This window comes from Haliotis cracherodii, unplaced genomic scaffold (genome assembly GCF_022045235.1).
Source record: "Haliotis cracherodii isolate W230 unplaced genomic scaffold, xgHalCrac1.p SCAF_14, whole genome shotgun sequence".
Classification (NCBI taxonomy): domain Eukaryota; kingdom Metazoa; phylum Mollusca; class Gastropoda; order Lepetellida; family Haliotidae; genus Haliotis; species Haliotis cracherodii.
The window spans coordinates 24,559,529-24,584,884 of NW_027266269.1; the positions used below are offsets into that span (position 1 = coordinate 24,559,529).

General features: G+C 40.2%; 1 protein-coding gene across 1 annotated transcript; it reads right to left on the bottom strand.

The window, feature by feature from the left end:
* Positions 1 to 435: 435 nt before the first annotated feature.
* On the bottom strand, positions 436 to 23,381 carry LOC139460319 (uncharacterized). Its single transcript, XM_071241811.1, has 6 exons — positions 23,290 to 23,381; positions 18,407 to 20,974; positions 11,027 to 11,101; positions 10,505 to 10,687; positions 8,027 to 8,100; positions 436 to 543 (listed from the first exon to the last, which is right to left on the bottom strand). The coding sequence occupies exons 2-5, from the start codon at positions 20,950 to 20,952 to the stop codon at positions 8,040 to 8,042; spliced, it is 2,865 nt and encodes a 954-aa protein (XP_071097912.1). The 5' UTR covers positions 20,953 to 20,974; positions 23,290 to 23,381; the 3' UTR covers positions 436 to 543; positions 8,027 to 8,039.
* Between the last annotated feature and the right edge of the window lie 1,975 nt (positions 23,382 to 25,356).

Genomic DNA, 25,356 nt, shown 5'->3' on the forward strand with positions numbered 1-25,356 from the left:
TGATTATATAATGTTTCAACAAAAGCAATAGTAATTAGCTCACCTGATTATGTAATGTCGTTTTAACAAAAGCAACGATAATCATTTTTAATATCTCAATATCGACTTTCAATTACGGTTTATCTATACTGGTTTTTAAATACATTATTCAAACAAAAGCAGACATTTGCTTATTCATACATTTCAAGAGTGTTTAAGGTGCGTAACTACAGATATTCTAAACATCAATTTCAGTCAACACCATGTCAAACAATGTTTTTTTAGCTCACAGGGACTTTGGCAGATATATGTACTATGACAACACCCTAGCGTTCAATGGGTGAGTGCGTTGGGTTTAATTCCGTTGTCAACGGTATTTCCCTATTCAATATATGACGTTTCTACAACCAAAACCGAAATAAATTGAACGAAGGAAAGAATAATACCAACCATTTATTGTGCACAAAGCTTTATTGGGTAGATTATTTACTTTTATTGGGTAGATTATTCACTGTGAGCCCAATGTTTTGGGCTTTTTTCTATTGCTGTGTGTCATCCATCATTCTGAAATAGAATAGAAATATAAATTATATTCAAATAGGACTGAGAAAATAGAGATATCGTTATGTTACGCTTCATGTCAATCTAAAACATGATATCATATGAACTGATCTCAAAATGGGAGGGCGTGGGATGATAATAGGGGCAAATATAATAGTACTTTATACGATCTTTACAAAGGCCTGACAAAGAAGAAGGTAGATACCACAAGCTGTGTTTAAAATACCCGCTTGCCCGACCGCCCAAGACGGCCTGTTTTGCTGACTCGGAAAAAGCGTGCGGCTTTTTGTTTCGAAGCGAGGTTTAGTGGGATTTATTCTTCCTCTCAGGATTCCAAGTAAAACATGTCTTCTTCGTGGCGGGGTATAAGAGATATATTCTCCCACTGAGAAATTTATTTCCCTCCAAGGCGAGATACATAGTATTTTATCAAGATCACGTGGGCTAATCAGATCTCATCATTCTGACACGGAGGTATGGTAAAACGTTATATAACATCATGTTTATTTTTTGTAGAAATACAGTGAACCAGGGACCTAATTAGTCCTACTACTATACATGAACGGCAGAAAGGTTCATACATTTTTAAAAATATATGATACATTTTCGCATAAAATAAGAGATATATTCTCCCACTGAGAAATTTATTTCCCTCCAAGGCGAGATACATAGTATTTTATCAAGATCACGTGGGCTAATCAGATCTCATCATTCTGACACGGAGGTATGGTAAAACGTTATATAACATCATGTGTTATTTTTTGTAGAAATACAGTGAACCAGGGACCTAATTAGTCTTACTACTATACATGAACGGCAGAAAGGTTCATACATTTTTAAATATATATGATACATTTTCGCATAAAATACAATTTTCATTATTCACCTTGATTTCTAATTCTCAATATCACACAGACTCAACAAGGATAATTAGCAAAAAGCCAAGGTACACTTTTTCATATTGTTTGTAAGACAAACCTCAATCAACAATCTTGTGAGATGTTCATTATTTTACACCCAAGCCACATTTTAAATCATCCTCTTTTGGCATTTGCACCAAATAAGATAAGCATATTTGAAAAAACGTTGACTTTCATCACCTTAACATGGTTTGTAAATCTTTGTCAAAGCAACTTTGTAGATGTGTTCAAAGAAAATCAAAGTCTACTACAAGCGTGTGTGACCACTTTTCGTCGCGTGTTTCCGTTGGGTTTGTTTGTTTGTTGTTTAACGCCGCACTCAGCAGTATTCCAGCTATATGACGTCGGTCTGTAAATAATCGGGTCTGGACCAGACAATGCAGTTATTGATACGATGAGCATCGATCTACGCCATTGGAATACGATAACATGCATCAAGCAAGTCAGCCAGTCTGATAACCCGATCCAGTGCGTCTCCTCTTACGACAAGCATAGTCACCTTTTACAGCAAGCATGGGTTGCTGAAGACCTATTCTACCCCGGATCTTGTTATGATTAAAGAGAGTTTCGGAGCTAATTCGCTAGAGACAGCACACAGTTAGGACAATAGAAAAAAACTTTACGAAGTACTATATTCTGCAACAGAAAATAAATCTACCCAAAATAGATACAGAACGGGCGAGGTTGTAATGAGTCATTGGCCTAAACTGTTCATTTCGCTAGAATTATCGGCACAATCTTTTGAACGGCTAAATGACCACATCGTTCCCAGGTTGTCACTGATGATCTCCATCGAGAAGACATAAGGACATTGGACTGGCCCGCTGAGTTCCCTGACACTCCCCTAGTTATGAAGCTGTGGGAGGTTGTCGGGCGGGGATACTGGCACGCTGAGTTCCCTGACACGCCCCTAGTTATGAAGCTGTGGGAGGTTGTCGGGCGGGGATACTGGCCCGCTGAGTTCCCTGACACGCCCATAGTTATGAAGCTAAGAGATGTTGTCGGGCTGAGTTACCCGACACGCCCCTAGTTATGAAGCTGTGGGAGGTTGTCGGGCTGAGTTCCCTGACACGCCCCTAGTTATGAAGCTGTGGGAGGTTGTCGGGCTGAGTTCCCTGACACTCCCCTAGTTATGAAGCTGTGGGATGTTGTCAGGCTGAGTTCCCTGACACGCCCCTAGTTATGAAGCTGTGGGAGGTTGTCGGGCTGAGTTCCCTGACGCGTCCTTAGTTATGAAGCTGTGGGAGGTTGTCGGGCTGAGTTCCCTGACACGCCCCTAGTTATGAAGCTGTGGGAGGTTGTCGGGCTGAGTTCCCTGACACGCCCCTAGTTATGAAGCTGTGGGAGGTTGTCAGGCTGAGTTCCCTGACACGCCCCTAGTTATGAAGCTGCGGGAGGTTGTCGGGCTGAGTTCCCTGACACGCCCCTAGTTATGAAGCTGTGGGAGGTTCTTGGGCGGGGATTGTACACCAGAGACCCTACACCTACGAACGTGACCCGCTTTGACGGAATGGAGGGCGACACCACGAGCAACTATAAGCAAGTTAAGCAACAGTATGCCATCAAGGTGTCGTGCATGTATCGCCCAACATTGTGGAAACACCAAATATTGATCTCCACGCCCCAAATTAATTTTATAGACATTTATAATGTTATTACACCCTCACTTTCATTTCATTAGTTCCCTTATTGTTGTCGGTAGTGTACACACTTGTGACATTTAGATAGACGGATGGATTGATTGATTGAAAACACCAGTTGATCGCGCAAATGGTAAGTATACCCCGTTGCACTTGTAATCTCCACCAGTTAATTATCATCACAAAAGTGTCTTTTCAATATGTTTGTGATGCATATTGAAGTCATTCAGCTTTGACTGTAACCACCTTGCATTATTCACCATGATTTCTAAGTTTCAAATCATACTAACCCAAGGAGAACATTAATTTGCAAAAGGCAAAAGTACATGTTTCATAATGTTTCCATGACATACCTCAATCAACATCAGGTATGAGATCATTTCAGATATAGCATATTGAGATGATAGCAATTTTGCATATGTGTTGACATATATCACCTCTGCAAGGTTTATATAGTTTGAAAATCTTAGCGGAGATCTTGAAATAGCAGCATATAAGTCTGCTTCCCCAGGAATATTGAAACTACCAAATACCTTCGTTTAATGATTTGTGGACCTCTCCTCAGCAGGAGGTCTTACTAATAATAAAAATGGAGATATAATCCTCTCGAAAATAATAAGCCGTATCTTAAAGAAGCAAGACAGATGTTTTTGTGGGATTTTGCTTCTTGCTTCTTACTGACATTCAGCATTTGTACTTCGTTATATTTTGTTTATATTTTGTATCCTTCAAACATTTTATTCATTGCAGCAAGATCATGGAAAAAAATCACTTATCTCTGTGAACATTATGTAGACGATGAACGAATATATCTGTACCAACATTTCGTCTTTCATTTGTGGATGAATTTATGCCACTTCAAATAAAACCTTGTAAATTAAATGGAGAAATAAAGTTTTATATGATTTATTGAATTCTTCTTTCATGCTACTCGATATTGTTTTGTTTTATTGATAAAACATGTAGCGAAATAGGTATATGTGGGGTCCCTCACAACATATCAGCAGCTGTTCTTTTAATCTGTTATTGTCATGTGATATGTTGGCGTAGAAATAAGTGTAATATTCCCAATGTAATATGTATCATGTAGAGACAGAGCATCTAACATTCCGGAAAGGGTGGATATCGTCGTTAATCCTTTGTTAAACAAGTATTGTGACGTCACGATATTGTTCTTGTTACCAATGATTATGAGTCAGGAAATCATTTGCCATTTGATCATTCTGATCGTGCATTTTATACAAGTAAATTGACCTAAATATAGGTCATTATGCAAAACTATAGAGGAGTTATATATCGACTATAACAATCGCAGAAATAATTTGATCCCGGAAGTAGAACAAGCCCCATTACAGACTTACTAAAGTTTTAAACTGAGATCAGTAGGAAATAATATTACTGTGTTTTCCTTGTGCCTAACACTCCAAAAATCACATTTTAATCAAAGTTAAAAAATGTTAAATTGAATGCGATCTACAGGTATCCCACTTCTACATATTATGTTCATATAGAATTTATTAGGATGAAATTAAACTCGAACGTTTTGGTATTAGCGAAAATAGTAAGTAAAGCAGCTTCAGTGTAACAAATGCCGTGGTCAATTCGAACTAAACGAGAATCGATAATAGCCTCCAAACAACAGATAAGGCGCTGTGTTTACTGAAGATGCTTTCATTTTATACAGCGAAAGAAAATTAAACTTTTCAAGATGTAGTTCTTTACAGCACGTCACGGCCCATTGTGTCGCAGGCGATATGACGCCACGCTGCTCTTTTGACCACACTGCTGGACATAGTAAATGCCGCGTCTAAAGCCCTTATCCTTCTTGGGTATTTCTAAATGTGTTGACTTGCATGATTTTTTCAAGGTTTGACGTAGCTTGATATCTTAGTCAAAGCATCGTTGTACATCTGTACATTTTAGTCTTTTCAAAGAATTACAAAGTATATACAAGGCCTATATTACCATTTTTCGCAGTGTATGACCGATGGGCTATTGCTGGCAATGCAGTTTCCGGGGATCTTAAAATTAACGAAATAAAAGTGAGCTTCCCCAGGGAAATGTAACTCCCAAATACTTTCGTTTTATGTTGCGTGCACATTTTCATCCTCCATCTTGGCAAGATTGGGCACTGGTGGCCCAGTCGTCTAAGGCGCCACGATTCGTTGTGCAGAGTTGCGTCCCTTGGGCACGCCAGAAACCTATGATTGTGGGTTCGAATCCCGGTTTGTCCCGATTATGTTTCTAGGTTTATCAGCACCCGTGCTCGTGGGTTTCACCGAAGTGGTAAACGTCTGAAACCTGCATCACTTCAGGCTTTCCTCCCACATTAAGTTGACACGCCGCGATATGACTGGAAGAATGTTACAAGCGGCGTTAAACCCAACTCACTCACTCACTCTTGGCAAGAACAACGTCCTGCACCTGATCAAGCAATCCAACTGCTTGTCCACCGACAACTCTACCACCATCATTGATACCATAGACAATGACGATCTATATGAATTTTTGTTTTGATGAAATGTCCAAATGTTTGAGTTGTTAAACCAGATTGTACACGTTTTAATGATCTGCAATACAATCAAACAAAAAAGTCACAAAACCGTTTTGATAATGCTAAGAAATCTCTGCTTCTGAATGATTTCGACTATCTCAAAATTGTTTATATATCACTATTAATTAGTAATTATTATTAATGTATTATTGCCTAGAACGGAAAGAAATATGTAATACAGCATAGAAAAATATTTTACTGAAAAAAATAGAAGACACAAAACCCTTTCCATAATCATAATAGAAATTCTGTGAAAATACAGGCTAGTTTTACAAGAGATCTTCTTAAATTTTAAAAGAGCGAATTCTAAATTCATTGATTTCACAATTTCGTTACTGTTTATTTTTAGTTGATAATAAATTGTTCATGTCTTGTAATTTTCTATTGTATTTTACGTAAAAATGATGATGCGATTCAACGATCGTCATGACATTAAACTAAATTGTAATGAAAATATTCTCTATTATTTTTACTCATACGCATACCATTATTTTGAACAAAGAGATATTCAACATTTTTACTAAGTTCTTCCTTCATTTTACTAGGAGACCAGACTATATACTCTACTTGGTAATTGGAAAGAAACAATTGATGACCGTATTTGGTTGGTTGGACATCACTAATATAATATATACCCTGTGGTAATTCTCTCCATTTGATAATTTTGTCCTTGAGCATAAATGCTTTGATAGCTATTTCGAGTTCTTCCTTTGTTGGTTTGTATCTCTCCATTATTATATACTTATGTAAGCATTCGTTTAGATTTGATCCAACGATAGGAAACAATCTATTTTTAATCTCCAACCAGTTCTTTGGTTTTGGCACGGAATAATTGACGCGCTTGTTGTCTCCCCTGTTCTATGAACTTTTTTTTTCTCGTCTTCGCTAATACCATTGGTCTTACAATAATTTGATCGAATCTCCTGCTTCATTGCATTGTTTTTGGTGAGTTCTGACAGCACTAAACGAAACTCATCCTCGGATATCTTACAATCAGCCAGTGCTGTTGAAATATCATCCTCAATGCTGTTCAACTTTGCTTCAGCGAGTATCCAAATATTATCATGTTTTAATGCTTTCTTTTGCAACTTACGAGAAATGTATTTTATCGCTATTCCTGCCAGTCCTGAGACTCCGGCAGCTATTTCCATGCCAAGTACGATAGGCGCAGAGATTATAGTTGATAAAAAACCAACACCGGCTACACCGAGTCCCATGCTACCCGTTACAAGCGCGGTGTCAACTCCGTCCAGAGCATTCACGGCTCTGCAATACTTTTTATACAATCCAAGTCTCAACTCCCTCTCCTTCTCTATTCGTTGTTTTATGTCGCTTCTTTGATGAAATCGAAATCCATCAACAGTATCAACCTTTTCAAATGCTTCATCGAGCGCCGGATATAAACTCATAGTTTATATTATTATATCATTTGATAGTCTTTAATTGGTCTTGCTTCAGTGTTTTGAGAGTATACATCAGCCTTATTAAATGTATATTATACGGCATAAATATCTTAGTGAGAGAAATGCCATCACTTTGGACCCCGTCAATGGTTGCAACGGGTGATGCTGCCATATAAATAATACTGCAACGTTGACGGTTGTGTTTCTTGAGCCATTTAATCTATAGACCTGGTAATATTTCGAAGGCATCTTCTGGTGCATCTCCAAACAAGACTTCAATAATATGCATAGAAAGATTAGGTATTGCACTCAAGTTGTCTTTAATATCATTGAATTCAGTAACCAAATTTAAACTAACGTTTTTTACTTCCGGACGACTAAATAACATATGACCTGGGTTTTCTGGCAGGGAGAGACTAACACACTTTTTCGTTTTGAGGGGATAAAAGCCGCGAGTGCAATCCCACTATTTATTATCTAAGTTAAATTTTGTGCCTCACCCATCATCACATATGGTGGGGTAATGACGATATTCAGTAGCCACTCGATTTTTTTCTTCGACCATAGTCCATTTATTATCATTGTTGCGAGTAAGATTGTGTGAAGTGTTTTTATGGAGTCCACTAACGTCGACATCGCTTAAAACTCCTAGATTACCTGTGAATGTAACTTCTTTCCGCTTGTATACATTATCTTGTAAGTGTAAAGCGTATAACTTACCATCAATACTGGGTTTACCAAGATTTAGTTCTACACAACATGTCGCTTGCACGTGACCGCCCATTGTGAAGCAAATGATATGACGTCATGCTGGCCATTTTGACCACAAATTGAGAAAGTTTAGAATCGTGTAGTTTTCAGAGTCATGGTAGAATGTGTTTGTTGGTGTCTCGTTATGATTATAGAAAGTTCCAGAGCTGAATACTGAGAGACAGCACGCAAATTAAGATAATAGAAAAAACACTTTACCGAGCACAATCCTTTATTCCATAGACCCTTCCTCCGATTCAATCGAACTACTAGCACCCCCAAAGTTCTGTATTCTGCAACAGAAAACAAATACACCCAAAATAGATACAAAACGCAACTATCTCTTCCTCTAATGACATATACCCTCATTTGGAAAGGTCTGTTATCGGCAAAGCAAGAAAACTTTTAAACAAAGAAAACTTTACATTGTAATATACAACCGACAAAAATAAGGGAAATGATTATTTGAATGTAGTTATTGTTTAGGTGCAAATTAACAATACCGTGGCGTTGCATTTGAATGCAACATCTTAACGCAATGCAATTTCATGCATGACCAGAACGTTATACACGTGCACACAGAAACCAAAGTATGTGCGCCAACATGAAAACACACAATCACAAATGCAATTGAGCTGAGCACATGCTTAAAAATGCCTCCGAGATGGTATCTCAATAAACAGATAACATTGGCGAAAGGTGGATAAGTTTGGGACACCAATAACCTACGTTCCCCAAATGTTGGGCAAATCAAAAGATGTAACTTCTAGACTGTGGGACAAGTAACGTCAAACGGGCGAGGTTGTAATGAGTGAGTGAGTGAGTGAGTGAGTGAGTGAGTATGGTTTTACGCCGCTTTTAGCAATATTCCAGCAATATCATGGCGGGGGACACCAGAAACGGGCTTCACACATTGTACCCATGTCGGGAATCGAACCCGGGTCTTCGGCGTGACGAGCGAACGCTTTAACCACTGGGCTACCCGACCGCCCCCGAGGTTGTAATGAGACCTGGGCCTGGCTGTGAGCGGTATTGTTGTTGTGCGTCCTAGCATTGTTCATTCTGCTAGAATTATCGGCACAAACTTTTGAACTGCTAGATGACAATGCTAGACCACATCCTTCCCAGTTCTGCAGCGATGTGACCGTCAAAAAAATCAGCTGTTGAATCGTTGAGTTTAGAATCGTGTATTTTCCGAAGTCATGGAAGAATGTGTTTATTGATGTCTTGTTCTGATTAAAGAGAGTTTCGGAGCTAATTCGCTAGAGACAGCACACAGTTAGGACAATAAAAAAAAAACTTTACTGAGCACAATCCGTTATAATATAGACCATTCCTCCGATTCAATCGAAGTACTATATTCTGCAACAGAAAATAAATCTACCCAAAATAGATACAGAACGGGCGAGGTTGTAATGAGTCATTGGCCTAAACTGTTCATTTCGCTAGAATTATCGGCACAAACTTTTGAACTGCTAGATGACAATGCTAGACCACATCCTTCCCAGTTCTGCAGCGATGTGACCGTCAAAAAAATCAGCTGTTGAATCGTTGAGTTTAGAATCGTGTATTTTCCGAAGTCATGGAAGAATGTGTTTATTGATGTCTTGTTCTGATTAAAGAGAGTTTCGGAGCTAATTCGCTAGAGACAGCACACAGTTAGGACAATAAAAAAAAACTTTACTGAGCACAATCCGTTATAATATAGACCATTCCTCCGATTCAATCGAAGTACTTTATTCTGCAACAGAACATAAATCTACCCAAAATAGATACAGAACGGGCAAGGTTGTAATGAGTCATTGGCCTAAACTGTTCATTTCACTAGAATTATCGGCACAATCTTTTGAACGGCTAAATGACCACATCGTTCCCAGGTTGTCACTGATGATCTCCATCGAGAAGACATAAGGACATTGGACTGGCCCGCTGAGTTCCCTGACACGCTCCTAGTTATGAAGCTGTGGGATGTTGTCGGGCGGGGATTGCACGCCAGAGACCCTACACCTACGAACGTGACCCGCTTTGACGGAATGGAGGGCGACACCACGAGCAACCATAAGCAAGTTAAGCAACAGTATGCCATCAAGGTGTCATGCATGTATCGCCCGACATTGTGGAAACACCAAATATTGATCTCCACGCCCCAAATTAATTTTATAGACATTTATAATGTTATATGCACCCTCACTTTCATTTCATTAGCTCCCTTATTATTGTCGGTAGTGTACACACTTGTGACATTTAGATAGACGGATGGGTTGATTGATTGAAAACACCAGTTGATCGCGCAAATGGTAAGTATACCCCGTTGCACTTGTAATCTCCACCAGTTAATTATCATCACAAAAGTGTCTTTTCAATATGTTTGTGATGCATATTGAAGTCATTCAGCTTTGACTGTAACCACCTTGCATTATTCACCATGATTTCTAAGTTTCAAATCATACTAACCCAAGAAGAACATTAATTTGCAAAAAGCAAAAGTACATGTTTCATAATGTTTCCATGACATACCTCAATCAACATCAGGTATGAGATCATTTCAGATATAGCATATTGAGATGATAGCAATTTTGCATATGTGTTGACATATATCACCTCTGCAAGGTTTATATAGTTTGAAAATCTTAGCGGAGATCTTGAAATAGCAGTATATAAGTGTGCTTCCCCAGGAATATTGAAACTACCAAATACCTTCGTTTAATGATTTGTGCACCTCTCCTCAGCAGGGTAACTTCGTCCACAGGATCATCCTCCATCTTGGCAACGACGTCCTGCAGCTGGTCAAGCAATCCTCCTCGTCCACCGCCACCTCTAATACTGGCATTGACACCATAGACAAAGGCGATCATAATGAGTACCATGTATCGCATTTTGCTGAAATGAATAAATGTCTGAGTTGTTAAAGTATAGAATCCTAGAAGCAGTAAACCTAACTACAAGCATTCTATCATCTGTAAAACAATTAAACAAATACAGGCAATACAACCCTTTCCAAAATCATATGAAATCACTGGTAAATAGAGCCCGTTGTATGAATTCGACTGTATAGGCATGTGTTTATGAATTGTATTATTGACCAAAACGGAAAAAAACATTTAAGTGATACAACATAAAAAATATTTCAACAATAATTAGAAACAAAGCCCTTTCCATAATCATAAAATGAAACCTGTGAAAACATAGGAGATATTTACAAGAGACACAAAATCTGACCTTGTTAGTTGATTGCAGTTCTTCAGAAGGATGAATAGTTTCCAGTAGTATTTATACACCGAGAACGTGTCATTATTTATGCAGTCGTTACATTTTCACATTACAACATAATATAACTTACACTATGGTGATAACGATATTAAACTATTCAGTCAACATTATTAATATACGCAATCTCGCATTGCATTTTCAATCATATATATTCGACTTGCATGCATGAACAGCAATGTTTTCCATTTGAATGCCATATCACTCATGCTTGTTCTCTAAAGATTATTCATCAACAAAACAGAGTGTATGTTGAATATCAGATATATTTCATGTATCTTTTGTAAAGAACTTTAATGTCGTTATCGAATTTCAGTATTATTATTATTACTATTATTCTTATTCTTATTATTATTATAAAAGAATAGTGAATTATGTAGCGTTTTTGGACATGTTGCAGTATTCCAGGCTTGCTATGCTTATTGTCGCAAACCATAATAGATTTATGATATCTGACTGATATACATCTAACTGATTGTGTGAGAGAGTCTTTGATTCATTGTTAGAATAGCGTGAGTGAGTGAGTTAAAGCTTTACGTCACATCGGCAATATTTCAGCCATATCGTGACGAGAACATTTATAATACTGACATTTAAATAAAAAAACTGTCATCGACGGACAGTATAACATTTAGCATATCACAGTTTATAAGTAAAACTAGTTTAGAACAATTAAAAGAATAACCTATTATTCAACAATACAATATAAAAACGGGCTAGAGATCGCCAGCAACCAAAGTTAGGCCACCTTACTGGGGACCGTGGTGACTTACAATACTTCTTCTACCTGCACGGCTCCCCAGCAGGATTTACACCATCCCTTCAGCTGCTGGCGATGGTACGCAATTAAGCCATACTTAAAACAAAACAAATATACTAGTGAGTGAGTGAGTTAAGATTTATAGTCACATCGGCAATATTTCAGCCATATCGTGACTAAATCAAGTTGTACATTAATAATACATAAATATAGACATTAAAATCTGTCAACAAAGGACAGTAAAAACACTAGACTATCACAGGTGTAGATTTTAAAACTAGCATATCATAATAAAATTCGTAACAATTCATAACAGTACACAATAAAAATACATGGTACAGTTAGTATAGCTTTGATCCTATTGAACGCAATGAAATAACAGCAATATTGATAACTTTGTCACTAACATCACGGTTTGTTAAATGCATTTGACGACATCGACAAAAATAAATTGATATCTGACTGAAATACAACACTAAAAGAGAAATATATAGCCTGATCTAACACGTAATTTCTGTGATATCTAACTGGTTGTGTGAGAGTTATTTGACCGTCTTTGATTCATTGTTAGTATAGCTTTGATCCTGCTGAACGCAATGAAATAACAGAAATATTGATAACTTTGTCACTAACATAACGGTTTGCTTAATGCATCTGACGACATCGAAATATTGATTTGGTTTGTTGTTTTACGTCGCAGCAACGGCAGTCTGTAAATAATCGAGTCTGGACCAGACAATCTAGTGATAAATATCATGAGCATCGATCAATGCAGTTGGGATCGATGACATGCATTAACCGAGTCAGCGAGCCTGATCACCCGATCCCGTTAGTCGCCTCTTACGACAAGCATTGTCGCCTTTTATAGCAAGCACGTGTTGCTGAAGACCTATTCCACCCCGGACCTTCACGGTCCCGAAATATTGAAACATTACTGGAGAAACATCTTAGCCTCAGGTTATACATAAATGTATAATTTGTTGGAAATACCGGATGTTATGAAATAAAAGTGTTATAAAATGCTCAAAGAAAAAAAAGACTTAGGGTCTGGAACCAGTGACCGATAAAATGTCCTGTAGTTAAAAACAATTTCTTATTGATTCAATTGACACTTCCAATTTTAATTTGGAAATGTGCTTCAAATTATTCTCTTCAAAAACAAGTAGGACATACTCAGAAATAACTTATAATCTCAAAAAAAATTAAGAAAGATTAGTTTCTAGTAATGGTTGTATTATAAAAATGAACGAATTGGAACAAATTACCATCGATTGTGACAGGAGATTCTTAAGACGATCTTGAAGGACGCTAGGGGTAAGACGGGAAATTTCAAAGTTAACGTTTTTCATCAGCAGTGCGTAATATCGCCACGATTAGTCAAGCATTCATTCACTCGACGGGGTATACTGCGTATGAGTCTTCCTGTGGTAAACCTCGTCACTATATGGCTGAAATATTGCCGATGTGACGTTAAATCTTAACACACTCACTCACTCCTGTGGTAAACTGAGGGAGATTGTCCCACTTCTCTTGGGGCGCCTGGCAAAGTTCAGCCAACGAAGTCAGAGCCCTACACGTCTCTTTATCATGTCCCAGACCTGTTCAAAGGGGAAATGGTCTGGGTTCATTGCTGGACATAGCATTCTATGGATGTTGTGCTGCTGCATTGACAACTCGTGCAAGGTGATCGTGTCCTGAAAGACAAAACGTCGACCACCACGCCTTGCAAACGGGACAACACAGGGTGTCAGTATGCTGTCCCGATAGTTCTGTCCAGTGACCCTTCCTTGCACAATAGAGAGTGGGGTTCGCGCAGTCATAGTGATGCCAAGCCACACCACAACCGCCAAGTGTGTCATGAGGTCTCAGGTTGGCAATGGATTGACCTTCATTTCGAAGTCGCCAGACACAAACACGTATGTCAAGGAAGTTTTAAATGGATCGGGATTCATCTGAAAACATGGCACGTGAACAGCAGTTTCGACGTTGTTTACACCAGTGACATCTGCTGGCAATCTGACCATTTGTAAGGGAGTGGACAACACCTGGTCGTCGGTCACGGAGATGAGTTGCATTGTCATGAGAATCCATTATACATGTATATTTTCTTTTCATGAAACATATATTAAATATATTTAGTTTTCATGAAATGTATATTCCTACCATTTCATATATTATGTTGCTTGTGCAGCAATTGCCAGTGATTACACTGACCAATTACCAACCTTTTACATTGTCTGTATGTTATCCCTGGTAACCTTACAGCCAAGTAAAGGCTGATGTTATATAATTATAGCTTGGCTATTTGTCTCTTCAAGCAAATTGAAGACAAAGTGGTCAGTTTCCAGATCTAGAATGGGTGTGAAATGATCTGCCACGTCGGCGATATTTGAAACTTTAATTGTATATGCCATGTCGACAATATGTGAACTTTGTTCATCAAATTGAGTCCAATGAGTACCCGCCCCTCTCTTCAAAACAGTGTCTTCATTCAGAGGAGCATCCTCCATCGTATCCGCTCCCTGGTCAACTGATCCATGTCCAAGTCTACCCGCCCATCTCTTCAAAACAGTGTCCTCGTTCAGAGGAGCATCCTCCATCGTATCTGCGCCCTGGTCAACCAATCGATGGCCACTTCTACCCGTCCCTCGGGTAGCCTAGTGGTTAAAGCGGTCGCCCGTCACGCTGAAGACCCAGGTTCGATTCCAGACATGGGTACAATGTGTGAACCCCATTTCTGGTTTCCCCCGCCGTGATATTGCTGGAGTATTGCTAAAAGCGGCGTTAAACCCAACTCACTCACTCACTCTACCCGCCCCTCTCTTCAAAACAGTGTCTCCGTTCAGAGGAGCATCCTCCATCGTAGCAGTGCCTTGGTCAACTAATCCATGTCCAATTCTACCCGCCCATCTCTTCAAAACAGTGTCTCCGTTCAGAGGAGCATCCTCCATCGTAGCAGTGCCTTGGTCACTAATCCATGTCCAATTCTACCCGCCCCTCTCTTCAAAACAGTGTCTCCGTTCAGAAGAGCATCCTCCATCGTAGCAGTGCCTTGGTCAACTAATCCATGTCCAAGTCTACCCGCTCCTCCCTATTCCTTTTTCCTCTCTTCACACTTGTATATATGTAAATAAAGCAACAAAACCCTTTCCATAACCAATAGACACGTATATATATATACGTTTTTGCACTAGTTATTTGTAACGTAAACATCTGATAGTCTCTATATAATAACAGTATTACCACAATTCCCGAATTAATATTCACATTCATATTCTCACATCCATTGTGCACATTTATAAAATTTCATTATACATATTCAAGGGTTTGTCAGTATTTAATTTGATGCATGTGCAGTATATGATCAGAGCTTGTTTCTATGTTATAATGCTGTCAAAATATCATTTGCTTGTGCTCGTGATTGATCTGTTGTTAATGGAAAGTACATAGATGCCAGTGGAACCCTACGGGGGCGGAGGAGAAGACGGAACTTGTCATCATCGAAGGCTACATTGACAATATCTTGCGGCCAGTGGTTCTTCCTTTCATCCATCGTCAACAACGGACGGTGTTCCAACAAGATAACACCACACCCATAAAGCCCCTATTACTAGAGACTTCCTCAACGCCAACAACGTGACTGTCCTGCCGTGGTCAGCTCGACCACCAGATCTGTCACCCATAGACATAGACATAGTTTAAAGAGCATCTCTGGAACCAGCTGGGGCGTCGTCTTCGGAAACGTCATCATCCTCCCTTGACGAGACAAGCGTTGATCGTTGCCCTCCGTGAGGAATGGAATCGGATACCTGCAGTCGATGTGAGGACGCTTGTCTACTCAGTTCGACGCTGCATTCGAAGATGCATTGCCGCTCATGGAGGTCATATCCCGTATTGAACGGTCTGGGCCGTCGTCACCTTAAAGTTGTAACCAATGTTGTTGATCGAATACTAGACGAAGGACCCCTTGTCAAGAAATGTCCCTGTTGGAGGTCAAGGACTTTGTTGTTGAATTAGTAAATTCGCATTTTACTGTTCTGAATGATGAATTTCTACAATACAATTGTTATTGCTGCTTCAAATTGTGTTGGTCATATTTTATCCTAGAAATTTCGTTGGTAGCGTTTCTTTTGGCCGTCAGTTTAGTATGAATGCTGGTGCCTGCGTTTCTGTAGAGGGTTCATATGAATATAATACAAAATAATTCAGTAGGTGTATACAGTGACATTCTCAAAACGATAGATAACAGTGCGCCATGTGTGTCCTACCGTGATATCTGTTGTAGTTACAACACAGACATTTGAATGAGAGGACGATGCTGAACGTAAACTGAGAGGATCACTGAATATCCGTTAAGACACCAGGTGTTCGCAAAAAAGGGTAATCTGGTCATCTGTTGTACCTGTCGTAGCCTTCAGTGACATCCACTGCATTGCCATCCTTGTTAATTTGGTTTCAATACACTTTAGCTCACCTGATTATATAATGTTGTTTTAACAAAAGCAATAGTAAATAGCTCACCTGATTATGTAGATTTGTTTTAACAAAAAGCAATAGTAATTAGCTCACCTGATTATAAAATGTTCTTTTAACAAAAGCAATAGTAATTAGCTCACCTGATTATATTTTGTTGTTTTAACAAAAGCAATTGTAAATATCTCCCCTGATTATGTAAAGTTGTTTTCACAAAAGCAATTGTTATTAGCTCACCTGATTATATACTGTTTCAACAAAAGCAAAAGTAATTAGCTCACCTGATTATGTAATGTCGTTTTTACAAAAGCAACGATAATCATGATTAATATCTCAATATCGACTCTCAATTACGGTTGATCTATACTGTTTTTTAAATACATTATTCAAACAAAAGCAGACATTTTCTTATTCATACATTTCAAGAGTGTTTAAGGTGCGTAACTACAGATATTCCAAACATCAATTTCAGTCAACACCATGTCAAACAATGTTTTTTTAGCTCACAGGGACTTTGGCAGATATATGTACTATGACAACACCCTAACGTTCAATGGGTGAGTGCGTTGGGTTTAATTCCGTTGTCAACGGTATTTCCCTATTCAATATATGACGTTTCTACAACCAAAACCGAAATAAATTGAACGAAGGAAAGAATAATACCAACCATTTATTGTGCACAAAGCTTTATTGGGTAGATTATGTACTTTTATTGGGTAGATTATTCACTGTGAGCCCAATGTTTTGGGCTTTTTTCTATTGCTATGTGTCATCCATCATTCTGAAATATAATAGAAATATAAATTATATTCAAATAGGACTGAGAAAATAGAGATATCGTTATGTTACGCTTCATGTCAATCTAAAACATGATATCATATGAACTGATCTCAAAATGGGAGGGCGTGGGATGATAATAGGGGCAAATATAATAGTACTTTATACGATCTTTACAAAGGCCTGACAAAGAAGAAGGTAGATACCACAAGCTGTGTTTAAAATACCCGCTTGCCCGACCGCCCAAGACGGCCTGTTTTGCTGACTCGGAAAAAGCGTGCGGCTTTTTGTTTCGAAGCGAGGATTAGTGGGATTTATTCTTCCATTCAGGAGTCCAAGTACAGCATGTCTTCTTCGTGGCGGGGTATAAGAGATATATTCTCCCACTGAGAAATTTATTTCCCTCCAAGGCGAGATACATAGTATTTTATCAAGATCACGTGGGCTAATCAGATCTCATCAAACTGACACGGAGGTATGGTAAAACGTTATATGACATCATGTTTATTTTTTGTAGAAATACAGTGAACCAGGGACCTAATTAGTCCTACTACTATACATGAACGCCAGAAAGGTTCATACATTTTTAAAAATATACGATACATTTTCGCATAAAATACAATTTTCATTATTCACCTTGATTTCTAATTCTCAATATCACACAGACTCAACAAGGATAATTAGCAAAAAGCCAAGGTACACTTTTTCATATTGTTTGTAAGACAAACCTCAATCAACAATCTTGTGAGATGTTCATTATTTTACACCCAAGCCACATTTTAAATCATCCTCTTTTGGCATTTGCACCAAATAAGATAAGCATATTTGAAAAAACGTTGACTTTCATCACCTTAACATGGTTTGTAAATCTTTGTCAAAGCAACTTTGTAGATGTGTTCAAAGAAAATCAAAGTCTGCTACAAGCGTGTGTGACCACTTTTCGTCGTGTGTTTCCGTTGGGTTTCTTTCTTTGTTGTTTAACGCCGCACTCAGCAGTATTCCAGCTATATGACGTTGGTCTGTAAATAATCGGGTCTGGACCAGACAATCCAGTGATTGACACGATGAGCATCGATCTACGCCGTTGGAATACGATAACATGCATCAACCAAGTCAGCCAGTCTGATAACCCGATCCAGTGCGTCGCCTCTTACGACAAGCATAGTCACCTTTTACAGCAAGCATGGGTTGCTGAAGACCTATTCTACCCCGGATCTTCACGGGTCTGATGCAGGCCTAGGTGTCCCTGCAATGACGGCCGTCGAGAGAACAACTCCAAGTCAACCCCAAGGATAAAGAACATCCAATTACCTTAGTGTTACGCTTCGTACACAAGATCGGCCATCTTGGCTACAACGTCCGTGTCAACAATTCCACGTCCATAGCCAGCGTAAGCCTCTCTCTTTACCAAGGCAGCTTCGTGCACAGGATCGTCCAACATCTTGGCTACAACGTCGGTGTCAACAATTCCACCTCCATAGCCATCGTAAGCCTCTCTCTTTACCAAGGCAGCTTCGTGCACAGGATCGTCCAACATCTTGGCTACAACGTCCCTGTCAACAATTCCACGTCCACAGCCATCATAAGCCTCTCTCTTTACCAAGGCAGCTTCGTGCACAGGATCGTCCAACATCTTGGCTACAACGTCCGTGTCAACAATTCCACGTCCATTGCCATCGTAAGCCTCTCTCTTTACCAAGGCAGCTTCGTGCACAGGATCGTCCAACATCTTGGCTAAAACGTCCGTGTCAATAATTCCACGTCCATAGCCATCGTAAGCCTCTCTCTTTACCAAGGCAGCTTCGTGCACAGGATCGTCCAACATCTTGGCTACAACGTCCGTGTCAACAATTCCACCTCCATGGAAACCGCCACCCTCTCTCTTTACCAAGGCAGCATCGTGCACAGAATCGTCCAACATCTTGGCTACAACGTCCCTGTCAACAATTCCACCTCCAAAGCCACCGCCAGCCTCTCTCTTTACCAAGGCAGCTTCGTGCACAGGATCGTCCAACATCTTGGCTACAACGTCCCTGTCAACAATTCCACGTCCATAGCCATCGTAAGCCTCTCTCTTTACCAAGGCAGCATCGTGCACAGGATCGTCCAACATCTTGGCTACAACGTCCGTGTCAACAATTCCACCTCGATAGCCACCGCCAGCCTCTCTCTTTACCAAGGCAGCATCGTGCACAGGATCGTCCAACATCTTGGCTACAACGTCCCTGTCAACAATTCCACCTCCATGGAAACCGCCACCCTGTCTCTTTACCAAGGCAGCATCGTGCACAGGATCGTCCAACATCTTGGCTACAACGTCCCTGTCAACAATTCCACCTCCAAAGCCACCGCCAGCCTCTCTCTTTACCAAGGCAGCTTCGTGTACAGGATCGTCCTCCATCTTGGCTACAACGTCCCTGTCAACAATTCCACCTCCATAGCCATCGTAAGCCTCTCTCTTTACCAAGGCAGCTTCGTGCACAGGATCGTCCAACATCTTGGCTACAACGTCCGTGTCAACAATTCCACCTCCATAGCCATCGTAAGCCTCTCTCTTTACCAAGGCAGCATCGTGCACAGGATCGTCCAACATCTTGGCTACAACGTCCGTGTCAACAATTCCACCTCCATGGAAACCGCCACCCTGTCTCTTTACCAAGGCAGCATCGTGCACAGGATCGTCCAACATCTTGGCTACAACGTCCCTGTCAACAATTCCACCTCCAAAGCCACCGCCAGCCTCTCTCTTTACCAAGGCAGCTTCGTGTACAGGATCGTCCTCCATCTTGGCTACAACGTCCCTGTCAACAATTCCACCTCCATAGCCATCGTAAGCCTCTCTCTTTACCAAGGCAGCTTCGTGCACAGGATCGTCCAACATCTTGGCTACAACGTCCCTGTCAACAATTCCACCTCCATAGCCATCGTAAGCCTCTCTCTTTACCAAGGCAGCATCGTGCACAGGATCGTCCAACATCTTGGCTACAACGTCCGTGTCAACAATTCCACCTCCATAGCTTCTGCCACCCTCTCTCTTTACCAAGGCAGCTTCGTGCACAGGATCGTCCAACATCTTGGCTACAACGTCCCTGTCAACAATTCCACCTCCATAGCCATCGTAAGCCTCTCTCTTTACCAAGGCAGCTTCGTGCACAGGATCGTCCAACATCTTGGCTACAACGTCCGTGTCAACAATTCCACCTCCATAGCCATCGTAAGCCTCTCTCTTTACCAAGGCAGCATCGTGCACAGGATCGTCCAACATCTTGGCTACAACGTCCGTGTCAACAATTCCACCTCCATAGCTTCTGCCACCCTCTCTCTTTACCAAGGCAGCTTCGTGCACAGGATCGTCCAACATCTTGGCTACAACGTCCCTGTCAACAATTCCACGTCCATTGCCATCGTAAGCCTCTCTCTTTACCAAGGCAGCTTCGTGCACAGGATCGTCCAACATCTTGGCTACAACGTCCGTGTCAACAATTCCACCTCCATGGAAACCGCCACCCTCTCTCTTTACCAAGGCAGCATCGTGCACAGAATCGTCCAACATCTTGGCTACAACGTCCCTGTCAACAATTCCACCTTTATAGCCACGGCCACCCTCTCTCTTTACCAAGGCAGCTTCGTGCACAGGATCGTCCAACATCTTGGCTACAACGTCCGTGTCAACAATTCCAAGTCCATAGCCATCGTAAGCCTCTCTCTTTACTGAGGCAGCTTTGTGCACAGGATCGTCCTCCATCTTGACTACAACGTCCGTGTCAACCAATCTACCTGCTCGTCCACCGGCAATTACGATCACTATGAGTATAATGTATCGCATTTTGCTGAAAAGAACAAATGTCCGAGTTGTTGATCCTAGCATATCTTTTATGATGTGCTATACACTGAAATAAATAAAAACAGTTCCAAAATTAAAAATCAGGTCTAATGCTGAAAGCAGAGACCATCCTATGCTAAAAGCAGAGACCATCCTGTGCTAAAGCAGATACTATCCTGTGCTAAAAGCAGAGACCATCCTGTGCTAAAAGCGGAGACCATCCTGTGCTAAAAGCAGAGACCATCCTATGCTAAAAGCAGCGACCATCCCATGCTAAAAGCAGCGACCATCCTATGCTAAAAGCAGAGACCATCCTGTGCTAAAAGCAGAAACCATCCTATGCTAAAAGCAGCGACCATCCTGACTGTGCTAAAAGCAGCGACCATCCTATGCTAAAAGGAGTGACCATCCTATGCTAAAAGCAGAGACCACCCTATGCTAAAAGCAGCGATTATCCTATGCTAAAAGCAGAGACCATCCTATGCTAAAAGCAGAGACCATCCTGTGCTAAAAGCAGAAACCATCCTATGCTAAAAGCAGCGACCATCCTATGCTAAAGGCAGAGACCATCCTATGCTAAAAGCAGAGACCATCCTATGCTAAAAGCAGAGACCATCCTATGCTAAAAGCAGCGACCATCCTATGCTAAAAGCAGAGACCATCCTATGCTAAAAGCAAAGACCATCCTGTGCTAAAAGCAAAGACCATCCTGTGCTAAAAGCAGCGACCATCCTATGCTAAAAGCAGACCATCCTATGCTAAAAAGCAGCGACCATCCTATGCTAAAAGCAGAGACCATCCTGTGCTAAAAGCAGAGACCATCCTATGCTAAAAAGCAGCGACCATCCTATGCTAAAAGCAGCGACCATACTATGCTAAAAGCAGCGACCATCCTATGCTAAAAGCAGAGACCATCCTATGCTCAAAGCAGAGACCATCCTATGCTAAAAGCAGAGACAATAATAGTACGATTTCGACATCGTCATGAGACTGTGTGTGGTCGGAAGGCCGAGACTGGTTATTGTCTTGGGTTGACATTCTATATTTACTTGAACTGGGGCGATATTTCTGCTGGTGGACTAAAGTCCCGAGTTTTGTCATAATCTCAGAAGCATTTATCTATGCTAAGTCAACTTCAAAAGAAATGGGTGGGCCGAGACTATAAAACTACGCCACACTGGGTTGCAAAACGAATATATTTCTTAAACGGTTTCCTTTACTTATAAGCAGCAGAATCTCTGCACATTTTAAAAACATACGTAATTCACAATTAACGTGTCGTTTTTATTAGTTTCAACAAAATCAGTAAATGCACTATCGTTTCACTGGGTTTTCTGGTTCATCGATCACTGGATTGTCTGGTTTGTTTACACGCTGACGTCGAGTGTAAGGAGTCCTGCTGTGTTGCGTCAGGCAACAAATACTTACTTTTTTATGCAAGTTGTGTGATGTTTGTTTGTTTGTTGTTTAACGCAGCACTCAGCAATATTCCAGCTATATGACGGTGGTCTGTAAATAATCGAGTCTGGACCAGGCAATCCAGTGATTAATATCATGAGCATCGATCCACGCAAATGGGACTGATGAGATGTATCAACCAAGTCAGCGATCCTGACCACCCGATCCCGTTAGTCGCCTTTTACGACAAGCATAGTCGCCTTTTACGGCAAGCATGGGTTGCTGAGGACCTAATCTACCCCGGATCTTCACGTGAACGACAGGTGCTGTCGGTAGGGCAGGACATGCGTACACCTGGTGACGTCACAAATTTTCAGTGGTTCAGTACACGTGTGCGTCACTACTTGTGTGCTATTTGTTATTCTTACTGAACATTTGGCTTCATCCAATTATCTGTATGCTACTTGTTGAATATTTACCTGTTGTGTATTACCTCAATGTTGATCTGCTGCTTATCACATTTCATGCAGATATGGGAGGGTCGGGTAGCCTAGTGGTTAAAGCATTCGCTCGTCACGCCGAAGACCCGGGTTCGATTCCCGACACTGTGTGAAGCCCATTTCTGGTGTCCCCCGCCATTGCTGGAATATTGGCGTAAAACCATACTCACTCACTCACTCATGCAGATATACCTCTCATCATTTGGTGATTGTCACTCCAGCTTGATATCGGCGTAAGAATTTTCATCCGCTACATGCAACAAACCAGAAGTTGTTATCTATAAAGTTGTACGTTTTCTTACTTACTCATCAGGGGCGGTCGGGTAGCCTAGTGGTGAAAGCGTTTGCTCGTCACGCCGAAGACCGAGGTTCGATTCCCGACGTGGGTACAATGTGAAGCCCATTTCCGGTGTCCCCCGCCATGATATTGCTGGAATATTGCTAAAAGCGGCGTAAAACCATACTCACTCACTTACATACTCACCAACTCCTAGAATGCCAATCCAAACCTTGTTAGCTGATTGTAGTTCTTCAGAACGAAGAATAGTTTCCAGTAGTATTTATACATGGAACCATCATTATGCCATCATTACATTTTCACGTAACAACGTAATATAACTTACGCTATGGACATAACATTATTAAACTATTTACAGTCCACCTTTGTTAATATTCATATATGCAATCTCGCATCACATTGTCAAACATATATACTCAACTTTGCTGGTTTTTCTTTTGATGAACTGCGATGTTTTCCATTTGAACGTCAAATCTTGTTTCGTCATTATTGATCATAAAGATCATTTATCAACGACACATAATGAATGTTGAATATCAGATATATTATCTCTTGTGAAGTGCTTTAATGTCGTGATCTAATGTCACTATCATTATTATCATTCATTATCTTTATTATCAAAGAAATATGAATTAAGTAGCTTTTATGGAATTCCACAAACTGTGGCAACATTGTTGCAAAACTCTTTGCGTCATATAAACAAGGTACATATACATATATCTGCTATGCTTTTTCTGAATATTTTATGCATGCTTTTGTTACTGAATTCACAAATTAAAAAATGATGATATTGTACTAAAAAAGACTTTAAGAGTAATGTATAACACATAGTTTCTTTGATGTGTGGATTTGGATTGGGTGAGAAATTAGACTATCTTTGATCCATTGTTAATATAGCTCTCCTCTTATGAAATGTAATGAAATATCAGAAATATTGATAAATCTATGATATAAAAGCAACAATATCCTTTCCATATTCATAAGAAATGGTACGATTGCACGATTTCGGCTACATCATGAGCATGTGTTTATGAATCACTATCAAACTGTGATGACACGAGGTATTCGCGGAAATGTGGGCGTATCCAGCACCACTGGTAGCACCTGTCCAATGCCATTATGGCTATTGCTAGGATTTGTTTGGCAGGGGATTTGGATAGCTTTTATCTCATGTTGATGTGAAACACGCCTGTTGCGCCTCAATTTTATGAACGAAAATAGCACAAACATGAATTTAAACAACTAAGAATTGAACGTCAGTTTCATAGGTTCACTGAAGTGTGAACGATTTAAAAGCGGATAAACTGTGTGAACCTCCGAGCTTGCGACTTTCAATTCTTATAATTTCCTACTTTGTAGTTTATTGGTCTCGCCGAATAATATCGTAACAATGCTTGCTTTAATTTGAAGTTCTGGCATTGTGGTCTTGGAGTTTATGGAGTTATTAATAAAGACATTTCTGCACATTGTACACTGTGTAATCAACTTGATAATGTAGCTCATTTTTTGTTGCAATGTTAATCAGCGAAATTTTTAAGGCAATGGTGGAAGCACTAACAGTTCTCAATATTGACTTCTCATAGTCTGGTATTTTATGTTAAAGGAATATTGTTCACCATGATGTTCAGAATGTCATTCTCGCTTATAGGAAAGCGTGTGGCAGTTTTGATACTTTATAAAATATCCAGGTACTTAGCAAACCTTTATTATGGTCAAGGTGTAAATGGGCCTAGTTGCCCTAACACCTATAAAATGTTTTACTAATCAATCTGGTTCCGTGGAAGAACATTGCAACAATGTTGTTTTGTCGGTATTTGCCGACTCTCGGTCATTTACGTTTCCATTCATCACCACTCGCCCCTTTCCGTAACCTGCAAGAAGACTCATCCCCCTCTCGATGAATGTTAGGTGCGAAAATACGACGAACCAATCCCTGGTAAAGTTCATCGGGTCAAGCTACGGGTGGTTAGCACTTGCCACAATGTCAAAGATCTTTGGAATCGAAAGTAATGTTCCCAAGGCACTTCCAAACGTAACAATATACAGATAACACTGTACTTAATTATGAAATATGAAATAACTGTCACTTGAACACACATTTTCAGATTATTTACAGTTTATGATCATCACGAATTTCGTTATTCTTCTTGGTGTCTGCAAGGTAGACCATGACACGGACAGAAAAACACATCATGTACACGAAGAAAGGAGATGTCACAACAGTATTTTAAATGCACCCAGTGTTCACAATTC

Excerpts from the sequence above, each read along its gene's own strand:
- LOC139460319 (XM_071241811.1), bottom strand. The coding sequence starts at position 20,952 with ATGCTAGGATCAACAACTCGGACATTTGTTCTTTTCAGCAAAATGCGA. Across the intron at positions 11,102-18,406 it reads GCCGATCTTGTGTACGAAGC|TAATGACACGTTCTCGGTGT; the intron begins GTAACACTAAGG and ends CGACTGCATAAA. Across the intron at positions 10,688-11,026 it reads AACTGCAATCAACTAACAAG|CAAAATGCGATACATGGTAC; the intron begins GTCAGATTTTGT and ends TATTCATTTCAG.